Here is a 15995-nt window from a genome sequence, read left to right as displayed (position 1 = left end):
ATATAAAGATATATAAATTAATATTTCACGTCAAAAATGAATCTAATCATAGAAATTGTAACTATATAAGATGAATTTAATTTTGTTTACAATAAGAAATAAAAAAGTAAACAAAAATTATCAACAAGAACAATCAACATAATTTGTTCTTAACAATTTTTAAAACAAACCCACGCTTACCGTGGGTAATCATCTAGTGTAATCATAATAATTTGGTGGGAAAACCTACGAGAAGTCGAGAATAGATCATTAAGGTGTTTAGTGAGTATGTAAGGCTTGTAATTAATACATGTTTATCACATGTTTACAAATGCAAGTTTATGTTAATTATATACAATTATCATATGCTTATTGCCATAGAAGTAGATGAGTCTGTCAAGTGTCGTGTATATACTATAGGAGTATATATATATCTCTCTCTTTGTCGCAGCAACTCAAGCCACCGTCACGTCTTGATCGTAAGCCCTAATCTAAGTCAGCCACCTCCTAGTTGTTGAGTTTGTAAGCTTCTGTTGTTGCTGATGTTGTGGTGGTTTGTACGTTTGCGAGAAAGAGGAAGAGACAACCCCGAGTGAGAGAGAATTTTCCCGTTAGATCTGAAGGAATCAGATCCTGAGGTTGGTATCATTGGATAGATCTCACTGCAAGGAAGACACAGCAACCAACGGCTCGTCGTTACGAGATTCAAGTTGGGCTTTTGGAGACCAGATTCCGGTCATCTCGGATCCGTGGAGGGCAAGCCGACGGTGGATAAGGATAGAGAAAGTGTCATGGAAGCAGTCGGAGCCTTCAAGGTCACCGGAAAAGGTTAGCCTTAGCTGCCACAAGGATTGCTTGTTGAGCAAGAATCAACTGTTCTGCCAAAACTGCAAAAACCCTAATTTGTCCTCTTTGCTGTTTCTTATGCTGCAAGTTTCAGATCTTGTTTAGGCGTTATCAACCTTTGTCTTCCATTCCAAAGTCAGGTGAGGGTGTGATCTGCGGATATACGATTACAAGTTTCTATTTTATGCTTCATGATTCACTTGCATAGGATTAGATATGTTTGCTTAGTAGTAATGACTTGTTAATTAGGATTGATGATATGATGATTGTTTTAGTGATATAGGATGATTGAGTTAATGTCATTGTGATGACAAGTTAGTATATGTGTTATATGAGAAAGTGAAATTACCATCTTTTGAGATGATGAACAGTGGAAAAGTGGAAAATAGTCAACATTGAATTGACGGGTTCTTTGTAGCTCAATAATAGACTGACGAGTCCACTGGAACTAGATAGGTTAAAAGTTTAGGGGAGATGATCGAACCAGAAATTAATGTGGAGATCTCGCTAAGGGCGAGAATGAGTTTTGTGTTATAGGTTTGCATAGTGATGCAAACTATATGAGTGTTGTGTCTTTTTCTATGTGATTGTTGATTGTTGTGTAAAGGTAGTATCGTGTATCGTATTTCCAGTAGGCGGAAAAGATCCTCTCACTGAGTAATTCTTTACTCACCATTTTTTTCTTTTTTTCTCCAGATCAGGGTGAGAATTGTGAGTAGTCGCACAAGTCCGTCTCTCTTGTGGTGTATTTCGGGAACCTCGGGTTATTGGCTTTTATTGTTGTTTTTTTATACGTTTTATTCAACGGTTTTAAACGATTTAAGATTATTTTTATAAGACAGGTTTATATTGAGTTTTTAGTAAAAAAAAAAGTGATTTCGGAAAAATACGACATGATAAATTAAGAAAGTGGAATACAGGAAAAGAAAAGTAAAGTGAACGCACGTCATCTCAATGTTGAGGGACACGGGTGTGACAAAGAGATATGGTTCAAATCCTTTTCGGTAAGTAGACATTTTATTTTATTTTTCATTAAAATTACTTTTAATTAGAGACCTTGTCTAAGATATGTTTTTTTTTTTTAATTCCATAGCAAGATTTCAATTGGAAGTCGCAACATATAAATCTTTTATGTGCCGAGTTCTTAAGCCAAGCGACGACCTCTTATACAGAGACAATTTTTACGAGTGGAAGCAAAAGTGGATAGAAGGGAAGAAGCTGCCAAAGGGTTTAAACGATGACGTTTGGAAAGGCTTCATGTAATATTGGAGTATGGTGTTGAGATAAACTTGAAATAAGTTACTAAAATATAAAAGAGATAAAGCTAAATATTCTAGGAGTTATCTAGAATATATGTATTAGGAGTTATCTAATACAATTCCTAATTGAGTTAGGATTAGGTCAATAGCTTTTGTTATATAAGGAGGTATCAAGGTGTGATACAACTTATGAGATTGAGTTTTAGTTTGAGTAATTTCTAAAGCTTAATAAAGAGAGAGTTATTCTTGAGATTTTGTGTTCTTGATCAAAGCTTTAATTCAATAATTGGTATCAGAGCTCTAAACCTATTGAATTAAGTGTTTTGATTTCGAGATTTCAAGGAAGGTAAACCTAAGAGAAGTATTGTTTTCATAAGACAAACGGATGGGAGATATCGTCGCCGTGAAGGGCAAGGAAGGCGGTTCCTCCTCTTCGATTAAATGTCCTATGCTTAATGATACAAACTACACCGCGTGGGTTATGAGGATGCGAGCAACGCTCAAGGTACATAAAGTCTGGGAGACCATCGATCCAGGAACCAACGATGAAGAGAAACATGACATAGCTAGGGCTTTGTTATTCCAATCTATACCGGAGGCGCTTATCTTGCAAGTTGGAGACCAGGATAACGCAAAGAAGGTTTGGGATTCAATAAATTCACGAAATATCGGAGCTGAGAGGGTTAAAGAAGCGAGACTGCAAACTCTAATGTCTGAATTTGAAAGAATAAAGATGAAAGACGCTGATACTATTGATGGTTTTGCTGGTAAACTTTCTGAGATAGCCACTAAATCTGCATCTTTGGGAGTAACTATTGAAACTACCAAACTTGTAAAGAAATTTATCAACAGTTTACCAAGAAAGAGGTATATACACATCATTGCGGCGTTAGAACAAGTACTTGATCTCAATAAAACCAGCTTTGAAGACATCGTAGGTAGGATGAAAACCTATGAGGAGAGGATTTGTGATGAAGAAGAAAATCAACAAGAAGATCAAGGGAAACTTATGTATGTTAATTCAGATTCACAAACCTACCAAGGAAGCTACGGGTCAGGAAGAGGAAGAGGTCAAGGAGGTCGTTTCATTCAAGGAGGAAGAGGACGTGGTCGCTACGGAAACTATCAGAACCAGCAAGGGAGAGATAAATCAAAGGTCATATGCTATAGATGCGATAAGACTGGACACTACGCGTCAAACTGTCCAGACAGGCTGCTTAAACTTCAAGAAGCATATGAGAATGACGGAGATGAAACACATGAGGCTGACAAGTTGATGGTGCATGAGGTCGTATATCTCAATGAGCAGAACATAAAGACTAGTGATTTTGAAGCACAAACGGATTCAAACAACGTATGGTACTTAGACAATGGAGCAAGTAACCATATGTCCGGGAACCGAGAGTATTTTTCAAGGATTGATGAGACAATTACGGGAAAGGTGAGATTCGGAGATGATTCCCGTATTGATATAAAGGGGAAGGGATCGATTCTTTTTGTGAGCAAAGATGGTGAACGAAAAGTTCTGGCCGATGTCTACTATATACCAGATTTGCGAAGTAACATTATCTCTCTTGGTCAAGCCACAGAAGCGGGTTGCGAAGTTAAAATGAAAGGAGAAGGTCTAGTTTTGTATGATCGTGATGGAAAGTTGTTGGTAAGAGCAAGCAGGTCAAAGAATCGTCTCTACAAGGTGCTCATGGAAGTAGAAAATACGAGATGCCTACAACTCATGACATCAAATGATTCAGCAAAGTGGCATGCAAGACTTGGTCATGTTGGACTTGAAACTATGAAGACAATGGTTAAAAAGGAGCTAGTCACTGGAATGCCAATCTTTAATGTTGAAAAGGAAACTTGTTCATCATGCTTACTTGGGAAACAAATAAGGAAAACTTTTCCTCAAGCTACATCATATCGTGCAACCACCACACTAGAGCTTATTCACGGTGATCTTTGTGGACCAATCACACCTTCTACGGCTGCCAAGAACAAGTACATATTTGTACTAATAGATGACCATTCTCGGTACATGTGGACGCTACTCTTGAAAGAGAAGAGTGATGCCTTTGAAAGATTTAAAGGATTCAAAGCATTAGTAGAACAAGAAACCGGGAACTCTATCAAGACATTTCGTACGGACAGGGGTGGAGAATTCACATCTATCGAGTTTCAAAAGTTTTGTGACAGCACCGGAGTTAAAAGGCATTTGACAGCACCATATTCACCGCAACAGAACGGAGTGGTAGAGAGACGGAACAGAACATTGATGGAAATGACGCGAAGCATTTTAAAACATATGTCTATGTCAAACTATCTTTGGGGAGAAGCTGTAAGACATGCCACGTACTTGATCAATCGAGTAGCAACACGAACTCTTGAAAATCAAACAACGTATGAAGTCTTTAAAGAAAAAAAACCAAATGTTGAACACCTACGAGTCTTTGGTTGTATCGGGTATGCAAAGTCAGAGTCTACACACTTGAAGAAGTTGGATGATAGATCAAGAATGTTGGTTCATTTGGGAACAGAACCAGGCTCCAAAGCATACAGATTGTTAGACCCGTCAAGTTAGAAAATCATTGTTAGTAGGGATGTGGTGTTTGATGAAACCAGAAGCTGGAAGTGGAGTGGTCAAGGAAAAGAAGTCAGTCATGATCCGAGTATGTATGAGGTCAATTTTGGAGATTTTGGAGTAAAAGGAAGTGGAGAACAGAGTAACATCGAAACAGAGGAAGCTGAAGAAGGTGAAGAGATACGGTCTGAAGAAGGAGATACTTCTCCGATAGGTGAGACAGAGGAAGGTGGTGAAACAGAGGAAGTTGGTGAAACAGAGGAGGGAGAAGAAGCAGTTCAGTCTCAGCCCGTATTAAGAGCTCTCTCGACGAGACCAAAGAAAAAGCCTAGCTATCTTGAAGATTACGTCTTGTTAGCTGAACTTGAAGGAGAACGTCTCTTACTTTCTTTAAATGAGGAACCATGGGACTTTAATGAAGCAAAGGAGCTAGAACAGTGGAGAGATGCTTGCGATGAAGAAATTTCGTCGATTACAAAGAACAAGACTTGGGACTTAGTTGATCTTCCTATTGGAGCAAAACCAATTGGACTAAAGTGGGTTTTCAAGATAAAACGAAACTCAGACGGAAGCATTAACAAGTATAAAGCAAGGTTAGTGGCGAAAGGTTATGTGCAGAGACTTGGTATAGACTATGACGAGGTGTTTTCTCCAGTAGCACGCATTGAAACTGTTAGATTCATCATTGCTTTAGCGGCCTCAAATGGATGGGAGATACATCATCTCGATGTAAAAACAGCATTTCTTCATGGTGAGTTGAAGGAAGAAGTGTATGTTACTCAACCCGAGGGTTTTGTGATCAAAGGAAGTGAAGATAAGGTCCTCAAGTTAAACAAAGCTCTCTATGGCTTAAAGCAAGCACCTAGGGCGTGGAATCATAAGTTGAATAAAATTCTTAAGGAGTTGAATTTTATTAAATGTGTGAAAGAACCCTCATTGAATCGAAAGAGAGATAAGGAGCATCTTCTCTTAGTCGCAGTGTATGTGGACGACTTGCTTGTCACGGGATCAGACTTGAACATGATTTTGGATTTCAAGAAGGGAATGTCGGCTAAGTTTGAAATGAGTGATCTTGGCAAACTAACCTATTATCTCGGTATTGAAGTATGTCAACATGAAGATGGTATCACGTTGAAGCAAGAAAGATATGCTGCGAAGATCTTAGGAGAAACGGGAATGGAAGGATGCAACGCAGTCCAAATACCAATGGACGCAGGACTAAAGTTGTCAAAAGCACAAGAAGAGACTTGCATTGACGAGAAGGAGTATAGGAGGATCATAGGATGTCTAAGATACTTGCTGCATACACGACCTGACCTTTCGTACTGTGTTGGTGTATTAAGTAGGTACATGCAAGAACCTAAAGAATCACATGGAGTGGCACTAAAACAAATCCTCCGATACTTAAGAGGAACACTTACTCTTGGACTGTCTTTCACTCGGGGTGACAAAGGTGAGCTTGTGGGCTATAGTGATAGCAGTCACAATGTAGATGAAGACGATGGAAGAAGTACAACTGGACACATCTTTTACCTTGAGAATTGTCCTATTACTTGGTGTACTCAGAAGCAAGACACGGTGGCTTTGTCGTCCTGCGAGGCTGAATTTATGGCAGCAACAGAAGCATCAAAACAAGCTATATGGCTCCAAGAACTACTCGGAGAAGTGACTGACAACTCGTGCAAGAAGGTGACATTACTCATTGACAATAAATCGGCGATAGCACTTGCAAAGAATCCGGTGTTCCATGGGCGCAGCAAACACATCAACAAGAAGTACCACTTTATTCGGGAATGTGTAGAGAATGAACAAGTTGAGGTTGAACATGTTCCCGGGAGTGAGCAAAGAGCGGATATTTTGACTAAGGCATTTGGTAGGATCAGATTCTAGGAGATGAGAGATCTTCTCGGTGTTCAAGATGTGTCGAAGGAAGGTTTCAAGTTTAAGGGGGAAAATGTTGAGATAAACTTGAAATAAGTTACTAAAATATAAAAGAGATAAAGCTAAATATTCTAGGAGTTATCTAGAATATATGTATTAGGAGTTATCTAATACAATTCCTAATTGAGTTAGGATTAGGTCAATAGCTTTTGTTATATAAGGAGGTATCAAGGTGTGATACAACTTATGAGATTGAGTTTTAGTTTGAGTAATTTCTAAAGCTTAATAAAGAGAGAGTTATTCTTGAGATTTTGTGTTCTTGATCAAAGCTTTAATTCAATATATGGAAGAGACAAAATCCCTTTCACAAAAAAAACTCAAAGAATAGGAAGGGCAACAATGATAAGGTGGGTGCAATGACATTTGAGATCCGTGTAGGTTCGACGTGTGATAATGACTCATGTACAATTACATTTAATGTGGCATTTAGCTTGTTCATGCTTATACTGGTCAGAGATTTTGCAGTATATCAGATCACTAATTGATTATAGTTCATCGGCGTTTATCACCATTAAATATGTCAATCCTATCATATATGTATGTATAAACCTTATCTCCTTGTAATTCTTTACCAACAATCACCGATCTGATAATTTCATGCAAAAATATATTTTTTTGCGACCAAGTTAAATCGCATGATACTAAAACAACACTAACAATCCATGAGATTGTGGCTAGGGGTTGTTGCCAGGTGCACGCCTTGAAATACTGCCTCCTACTCGAATCTTTCTCACATTCATTATCTTATGATCCCAAACCCCTTCTCTTGTTCCTTTTTCAATATTAAAAATAATAACAAGAACTGATTAATTTTGAATATTTGTAAGCAAAAGAAAATTCATATAGTTTGTAAGAGTTAGAAACTTACTTGTTTTTGGAGATATGTATGGTGGATGGGCCAAAACTATGTTTGGTGTTGCAGAGAACATTAGACATAACAAAGTAATTAACCAAACCAACGCTTTATTCATCTTTTCCCTTAGTCTGTATTATGTTGATATAACTCTGGATATACATATAGGGAGGAATGTAATACCGTTTTTACTGTATCAATAAAAAATTGTCAATAAAGATGGTTCTGTTGTAAACCACATTACGGATGGACTCCATAACCGTGGCCCATGTCCATGTTCTAGAAGGCCCATGTCCATGTTCTAGAAGGCCCATGTCTATCTTCTAGAAGATTCGCCCAATGACGGTTTATGTTAGTCTTAGTGGGCTTTGGGCTTTAGGGTTTCCTAGTCCAATTGGGATTTGTCTCCCTTATTGTGTATATATATATAAGTTGTAACCTCATTCATTAATAAAAGAATACACGAGATTCATAACACGTTATCAGCACGATAGCCTCTAAATCCCTTAGCTAAAGATCTGACACATATACCCTAATCTCACGATCTCTCTATCTCCATCAAACCCCTAAAACGCAAAGAAATCTGCCTCGGAACTTCAAAGAGGTCGTTCTCTCAAATCGTGAGGACCCAGAAAACGAGAAAGATATCAAATCGAAGCCCTCGCCGAGACGAATCAATCAGTGCAAACGTCTTGTCGATCTGACAACCGACGCGCCTTCACGCACAGATACAGTGTGCGCCGATTTGTTTTGAAAACCCTAGCTCGTCCGTCCGTTTGTTTTCTCCTTTGCTCGGCGATTCCTTCCAAGGACCATACGCTCGTGACAAGTTGATAACCGAGGTCTTTAGCTCCAGGTTCTAGTCCGTAAAGCTAAAGAACCAACAATCGAACTTGAAAGTTAAGCAAAGAGAAACTCTAAAAACGAACCTTGCTTGATAAGCGATTGTTATTTCCTTGGATGATCCGATTGATTGACTCGTTTAAGTTGCTAGGAAAGTTATTATTGCTTAATCTCAAACTCGTAAACTCGAAAACACTTAGCCATGGCCGAAACTTTTAAAACCCTAAATCGAATTGGAAACCTAAAACCCTAAAATATAATCGATTGATTGAGGTTGTTTAGGTTGTTTAGGTTGTTAGATTGATTGTTTCTTTGATTGATTACATGCATAAGTTGTTAGAAACCCTAAAACTAAAATCGCATGAACCCTAGAAACCTTAGAAAAGATAATCCTATTGTAAATCTTAAAACCCTAAAATCCTAATTAAAATAGGAAAATCTTAAATCCTATTGTAAATAGGAAAATCATTAATTCTATTCAAAATAGAAAATTTCCAAATCCTAAATAAAATAGGAAATCTTAAAAATCTAAAATCATAAGTGAAATAGGAAAATTAATCCTAGAGTAAAGAGGAAAGTAAATCCTAAAAGGAAAAGGAAAAGTTAATCCTAATTAAAAGAGGAAATCTAATCCTAAGCAAAAGAGGAAATCTAATCCTAAGCAAAAGAGGAAAGTCAAATCCCTAAGTAAATCGATTCATGGTTCGGTCTCAAATACCGCATGACATAACGATTACATGATTTTGACTCAAAACTTTTCCTTGTAGATGTTGAATTACAACTTGTATTTTACTGCCCTAAATCTCTTAGGAGATAATTATTTAAAATGGGCAATGGATACTAAGATTATCCTAAAAGTCAAAAAGACTTGGTGAATGTATCTAATAAGGCAATAATGCCAAGAGAGAAAGATAGATACAAGACAATATTAGCCACCATCTTATTGAGAGTCTCATAATCCAGGACTATAAGTCCATGGATGAGTCTATTGCTAGATGAGCAAAATAATGACTTACTGATAAAAACAGTGAATTACGACCTCATAGATTAACCCCATTACCTGATGCCAATAAGGCCGCAGAGGATAAGAAAGAATCCAAAGAATCTAACCACGTCTAAAGTAATAGACCACACGGTCGTAGCCGTAGTGGATGGAAAGGACGTGGTTGTGGCCACTATAACCACTATAACCGTGGATGTAGACCTAATTCCGGCCGTGGTCGAGGGCGAGGACGATGTGGTATTTCCAAACCACAACACTCGACCAAATGAGTATGTCATAGATGTGGAATGGGGAACCATTGGGCTAAGATATGTAGGAATTCCAAACATCGTTGTGACCTCTATCAAGAGAGTGTGAAAAGGAAGAATCCTAAAGCCCATTTGGTATATAAAAATGGTGAACATGATCAAGATGATCTAATAGAGTATGAGACTTCTGATTGCCTAAAAGAATCAAGTTGATAAATCTGAGTTCGACATCAAAACCTCTATGTTTTCTTTGCATTTTATGTTTTCATTGATTGTTATTTCCTTGAATTTATTTTATATTATTTTATGTTTAAAACATGATTCTTGTCCATATAAGAAATGGCCGAGGACAAGAACATATTTGTGGTGGATAGTGGAGCCACACAAAAGATAAGAGATATTTTCCTAAATCTCATAATGAAAAAATGCCAATATTAGCACTATAGCAGGTATAGCAAATCTTATTGAGGGCTACGGCCAAACCCATATTCTATTACCAAATGGCACGCATCTTGAACTAAGCGATGCCTTATATTCACCCAGCTCAAAGAGGAGCTTATTGAGTTTCAAAGAAATAAGATTGAATGGTTTCCATATTGAAACAAAGGGTGAAGGAAACAAAGAATTCCTAAATATAATTGAGATCACCAAAGGACATAAGAAAGTCCTAGAGACTATACCCGCATTATCCACTGGTCTCTACTATGCTAAAATCGATATGATCGAAGCTAATATGGCAATGAACAAAGAGTTCATCGAGAAATTCACTTTATGGCATGACCGGCTTGGCCATCCGGGTCATAGTATGATGCGTAAACTAATAACTAATTCAAAGGGGCACACCCTAAAAGAGAAAAGAGTTATCCCTAAGAATCTCAAGTGTGAAGCATGTTCACAAGGGAAACTCATTATAAGGCCATCACCGGCTAAGGTAAATATAGAAACCTTAAACTTTCTAGAAAGGATACAAGGAGATATATGTAGACCAATACACCCACCATGTGGGACATTTAGATATTACATGGTCCTCATTGATGCATCGACAAGATGGTCGCATGTTTGTTTATTATCCTCTAGAAACCAAGCGTTTGCTAGGTTGTTGGTCCAGATCATAAGACTGAGAGCCCATTTTCCAGATTTTCCGCTTAAGACTATAGGTCTAGATAATGCCGGTGAATTAACATCCCAAGCGTTTAATGACTACTGTATGTCCATGGGGGTAAGTGTGGAACATCCCGTGGCACATGTACATACACAGAATGGATTAGCGGAATCCTTCATTAAACGAATTCAATTGATAGCTCGACCATTACTCATGAGGTCGAAGCTTCCAGTAGCCGCTTGGGGACACGCTGTTTTACATGCATCAGAGCTTATACGCATAAGGCCATCTAGTGAACATAAATATTCACCATCCCAATTACTCATGGGTCATGAGCCAGACATATCCCATCTAAAGACTTTCGGGTGTGCCGTATATGTACCGATTGCTCCACCACATAGAACAAAGATGGGACCTCAAAGGAGGATGGGAATATATGTTGGATTTGATTCTCCCACCATTATTAAGTATCTAGAGCCAACTACGGGTGATCTATTTAAGGCTAGATACGCGGATTGTCATTTTAATGAATCCGAGTTTCCTACTTTAGGTGGAGAGACGAACAAGCTGGGTAAAGCAATAAAAGAAATATCATGGAATCAAACATCCTTAAATTGGCAAGATCCTCCGACTCTGGCATGAGAATCAGAGGTCCATAAGATTATACATTTGAAAAGCTAGCTAATCAATTGCCAGATTCCTTTGCTGACCCAAAAGAAAGTTACAAAATCGTACATACCAGCTTGTAATGCACCAGTACGAATTGATGTCCAAAAGGGACTTAGTCAAGTTGCTACAGAGTCTAGACAACGTATGAGACGTGGTAGACCAATAAGGTTCCAATGATAAAAAAAAATCCTCGGAAATTAAAGAAAGGTGCAATAGGAACCGAGGTTATTAAGGAAACCATCCCAGACATGGAGATAAGGCCGGCCGGCTCTAAGGTACATGTACCAAACAATGTAGCTTGGGACGCCAAGCTGCAAAGTGTTAAAGGTCCTGATAATAATTAATCTCAAATCGATTATATCATGTCTGGAACATAATGGAACATATAAGAAATGTCGACATAAGATGATTTTGCATGCAAGGTAGCACTTGAATTTATGAATATAAATGAGGATCAGGAGCCCACGTCTATACTAGAGTGCACTCAAAGACTTGATTGATTAAATGGTACAAGACCATAAAACGTGGAGCTAAGAATCATTAAGAAAAGGAATGAGTTTGGTCCGACCTTAAGGACACCATTCGATGTAAAAACTAGTAGGACACAAATGGGTCTTTGTGAAGAAGAGAAATGAGAATAATGAAATCGTGAGATATAAGGCACGGCTTATAGCACAAGGATTCTCACAAAGACCGGGGATAGATTATGAAGAAACATACTCCCCTGTGGTGGATGCTAAGTCTGGCTATATAAAGGAAAAGATTTGATTTGCGGCTAATGGATGTAATGCCTGCATATTTATATAAGTCCACTGGATAATATATATGAGATTACCAGAGGGTATTGAGCTCAAAGATAAGAAAGATTCTCGAGAATATCACTGCATAAGGCTGGACAAATCCTTTCATGGACTTAGACCAAATGGGCATATGGAATGTTATAAATGATCCCATTAGTCCATGTATTTTCATAAAGAGGTTTGCAAACAAAGGATTTGTAATCATAGCAGTGTATATGAATAATTTAAACCTCTGGGTAATCGACCAAACAGTTGAATATATCTAAAAGAAAGACCTAGGCAATAATTAAGTTCTGTTTGAGATTACAACCTGAGTACATGAATAATGGAATCCTTGTGCATCAAAAGGCATATACTGAAAAGTACTCAAGGATATTTAATAAGGACCAGGCCCGCCCATTGACCAGGCCCAATGGTGGTGAGAAGCCTTGGATTGGATAGTGATCCATTCGGTCCAAAGAAGGACGAGGAAGAAGTTCTCGGTCCTGAAGTGCCATACCTCAGTGTCATAGGAGCGTTAATGTACTTGGCTAGCCACACTAGACCAGACATATGTTTTGCCGTGAACCTCCTTTGTCTAAATTTAGTTCATGATCAACCCAAAGGCACTGGAAAGGTTTGAAGGAAGGTTTGGTTAAATTTTAAAGTTTATTCTTCGTACTTTGTTTATTTGGGTTTATTCTATATTGATCTAACCAAAAAAGGTCTAGTTTGCCTTGGTTTAGTTTGTTTTGCTGATGCAGGTAAGATCAGATTATGGCATGGTCAATAAATAGGAACTACGTGTGGCTTGATCCCTTCCAAGGGTACGTAGGCAGCCTTCTTCAAGGCGCAGCTACTACAACATCAAAGACCATCATATGTGAAGACAACGTAGCCATGTATCGCTCAGCTCAAGGACGGCTACATCAAGGGAGATCGGACAAAGCACATTCTACCTAAGTTCTTCTTCACGCATGACCTACAAAAGGATGGTGAAGTTCAAGTGGTGCAAGTTCGTTCAAGCAACAACTCAGCCGATCTCTTCACTAAAGCACTACCGACAACAACATTAAGGAAGCTCACGCATCAAATTGGAATGCGGAGACTTAAGGACTTGCAGGGATGACCAATACAGGGGGAGTAATGCGTGCTGTACTCTTTTTCATTCACCGTGGTTTTGTCCCAATGGGTTTTCCTGGTAAGGTTTTAATGAGGCAGCATCCCCAAGCGCATTACAAAGATCCTTTGGCATCTACACGGTTATGTCATCCAAGGGGGAGTGTTGTAAACCACATTACGGATGGACTCCATAACCGTGGCCCATGTCCATGTTCTAGAAGGCCCATGTCCATGTTCTAGAAGGCCCATGTCTATCTTCTAGAAGATTCGCCCAATGACGGTTTATGTTAGTCTTAGTGGGCTTTGGGCTTTAGGGTTTCCTAGTCCAATTGGGATTTGTCTCCCTTATTGTGTATATATATAAGTTGTAACCTCATTCATTAATAAAAGAATACACGAGATTCATAACAGGTTCAAAATATAGTTAACAATGTAGGGAGGCTTAAAAATTGTCAAGAAAGACGGTACGAAGTATCACCGAAGACAGTTCCACGCTTGAGACGTTCTAGAATTGGTTTTAAGTGGTCTTTTGGTTTCTTTTTGAAGTTCAGTTTTGGTGTTTTTACTTTTACGAGAAACTTAAGATATGATTTCTTTTTTACTTTAGCTTTATGATTGGTGTATCTTGGCCCAGTGGCGGAGCTAGTGCAATGGGAGGGGGTCAGTTGACCCCAATAAAAAATTTAAAGTTTCAATTGTTAGCTAAATTTTGTAATGCTTACTAGATGATTTTGTCTAATATCTCTATAATTACCCCATAGATATTTATCCAACCATGCTTTTGACCCATGCATGTTCATTTCTCATTGAACTTTAATTCTGTTTTTCATCTTTATTTCTTTTTTTTTGTTCAAAATAACTAAAACTTTCTAATCTCTTCTTGCATATTTATTTTTTTCTTCTCTTTTAGACATATCCTATTTCAATATTTTTTGTTACATTTTCTTAAAAAATGTTCTATAACATATATTTTTGAAAAAGTGTAGATAAACACTATATGCTATACATTTTGATAAAAAAAAAATTGAGAACAAAAAGTACTTAATACGACTAAAAATATATTTTACTTGGAAAGTGAAGCTTTTTAAAAATAGATGATTTTGTTTTGTTTTAGGTAACAAATTTTAAATATTTTTGACAATTTATACTTTAAATATATTATTTAATATTATAAATCTATATATAATAGGAATCTAATAAATACCATTTGCACATCTGAACGGTTGCGTCTTGTTATCGCAACCTTTCGTTCAAATCGGTTATTTTTTTTACGGTTATGTCTTTTTATTGAATTTTCTCTTTGAATTTTCGTTGAATTATTTACGGTTATATTTGTTCAATTACAGTTGTATCTTTTCAGTTTACAGTTATATCTTTATAGTTGCATTTATTCATTTAAAGTTACGTCTTTCCATTATATAATTTCATTGCATTTTTTGTATAGTTAGTAATACTACGAAGTTTTTTTACATCAACCATTAGACTACATATCAAATTGGTTTTATTAACCAAAATAACAACCTCAATAAATGCATTTTGCACTTTTGAACGGTTATGTCTCTTTATCATAACTTTCCGTTAAAATATTAACGGTTATTTTTTTGGGTGTGTTTTTTATCGTAACTCTTCATTAAAATATTGACGGTTTTTTTTCGGTTGTGTCTTTTATTGCAACTTTCCATTAAAATATTGGTTGTTACGTTATTCATTTGTGTCTTTTTATCGCAGCTTTCCGTTAAAATATTGATGGTTATTTTTTCTCGGTTGTGTCTTTTTATCGCAACTTTCCGTTAAAATATTGACGGTGAATTGTTTAGTTGACGGTTATTTTTCGGTTGTGTCTTTTTCTCGCAACTTTTCGTTAAAATATTAACGGTTACTTTTTTCGTTGACGGTTATTTTTTTAGTTGTGTTTTTTTCTCGCAACTTTCCGTTAAAATATTGACGGTTACTTTTTTCGTTTCTGCTTTTTATCATAACTTTTTTGTTAAAATATTGACGATATTTTTTTCTCGATTGTGTCTTTTTTTGTCTGTTAAAATATTGACGGTTATTTTTTTCTCGGTTGTCTCTTTTTATCGCAATGTTTTGCTTAAATATTGACAGTTATTTGTTCTCGGTTATATCTTTTTATCGCAACTCTTCGTTAAAATATTGACGGTTACTTTTTTCGTTGACAGTTATTTTTTTGGTTGTGTCTTTTTATCGTAACTTTCCGTTAAAATATTGACGTTCATTTTTTTGTTTGTGTCTTTCTATCACAACTTTCCGTTAAAAGTTTGACGGTTATTTTTTCTCGGTTGTGTCTTTTTATCGCAACTCTTAGTTAAAATATTGACGTTTCTTTTTTTTGTTGACTATTATTTTTTTGGTTGTGTCTTTTTATCGCAACTTTCCGTTAAAATATTAACATTACTTTTTACGTTTGTGTCTTTTTATCGCAACTTTTCTATAAAATATTAACGGTTATTTTTTCTCGGTTGTATCTTTTTGTTCTAGCTCTTTGTTAAAATATTTACGGTTACAATTTTTCATTGATGGTTATTTTTTCGGTTATGTCTTTTTATCATAACTTTCAGTTAATATATTGACGGTTTCTTTTTTTGTTTTTGTCTTTTTATCGTATCTTTCCGTTAAAATATCGAAGGTTTCTTTTTCTCGGTTGTGTCTTTCTATCGTAACTTTTCGTTAAAATATTGACGGTTATTTTTCTCGGTTGTGTTTTTTTATCGCAACTCTTCGTTAAAATATTGACGGTTATTTTTTTCCGTTTGTG

General features: G+C 36.8%; 1 protein-coding gene across 1 annotated transcript; it reads right to left on the bottom strand.

The window, feature by feature from the left end:
* Positions 1 to 7247: 7247 nt before the first annotated feature.
* Positions 7248 to 7587, bottom strand: LOC110225283. Its single transcript, XM_021014624.1, has 2 exons — positions 7469 to 7587; positions 7248 to 7372 (listed from the first exon to the last, which is right to left on the bottom strand). Exons 1-2 carry the CDS (start codon positions 7569 to 7571, stop codon positions 7275 to 7277), a joined length of 201 nt encoding a protein of 66 aa, XP_020870283.1. The 5' UTR covers positions 7572 to 7587; the 3' UTR covers positions 7248 to 7274.
* Positions 7588 to 15995: the final 8408 nt, after the last annotated feature.

Source organism: Arabidopsis lyrata (assembly GCF_000004255.2).
Source record: "Arabidopsis lyrata subsp. lyrata unplaced genomic scaffold ARALYscaffold_1, whole genome shotgun sequence".
Lineage (NCBI taxonomy): Eukaryota > Viridiplantae > Streptophyta > Magnoliopsida > Brassicales > Brassicaceae > Arabidopsis > Arabidopsis lyrata.
This window is presented reverse-complemented; position numbering and strand designations above follow the sequence as displayed.

Bases quoted from the DNA above. Each gene is read 5' to 3' on its own strand.
- LOC110225283 (XM_021014624.1), bottom strand. From the start codon at position 7,571: ATGAATAAAGCGTTGGTTTGGTTAATTACTTTGTTATGTCTAATGTTC. The intron at 7,373-7,468 runs GTAAGTTTCTAA...ATATTGAAAAAG, and splicing joins ATACATATCTCCAAAAACAA to GAACAAGAGAAGGGGTTTGG.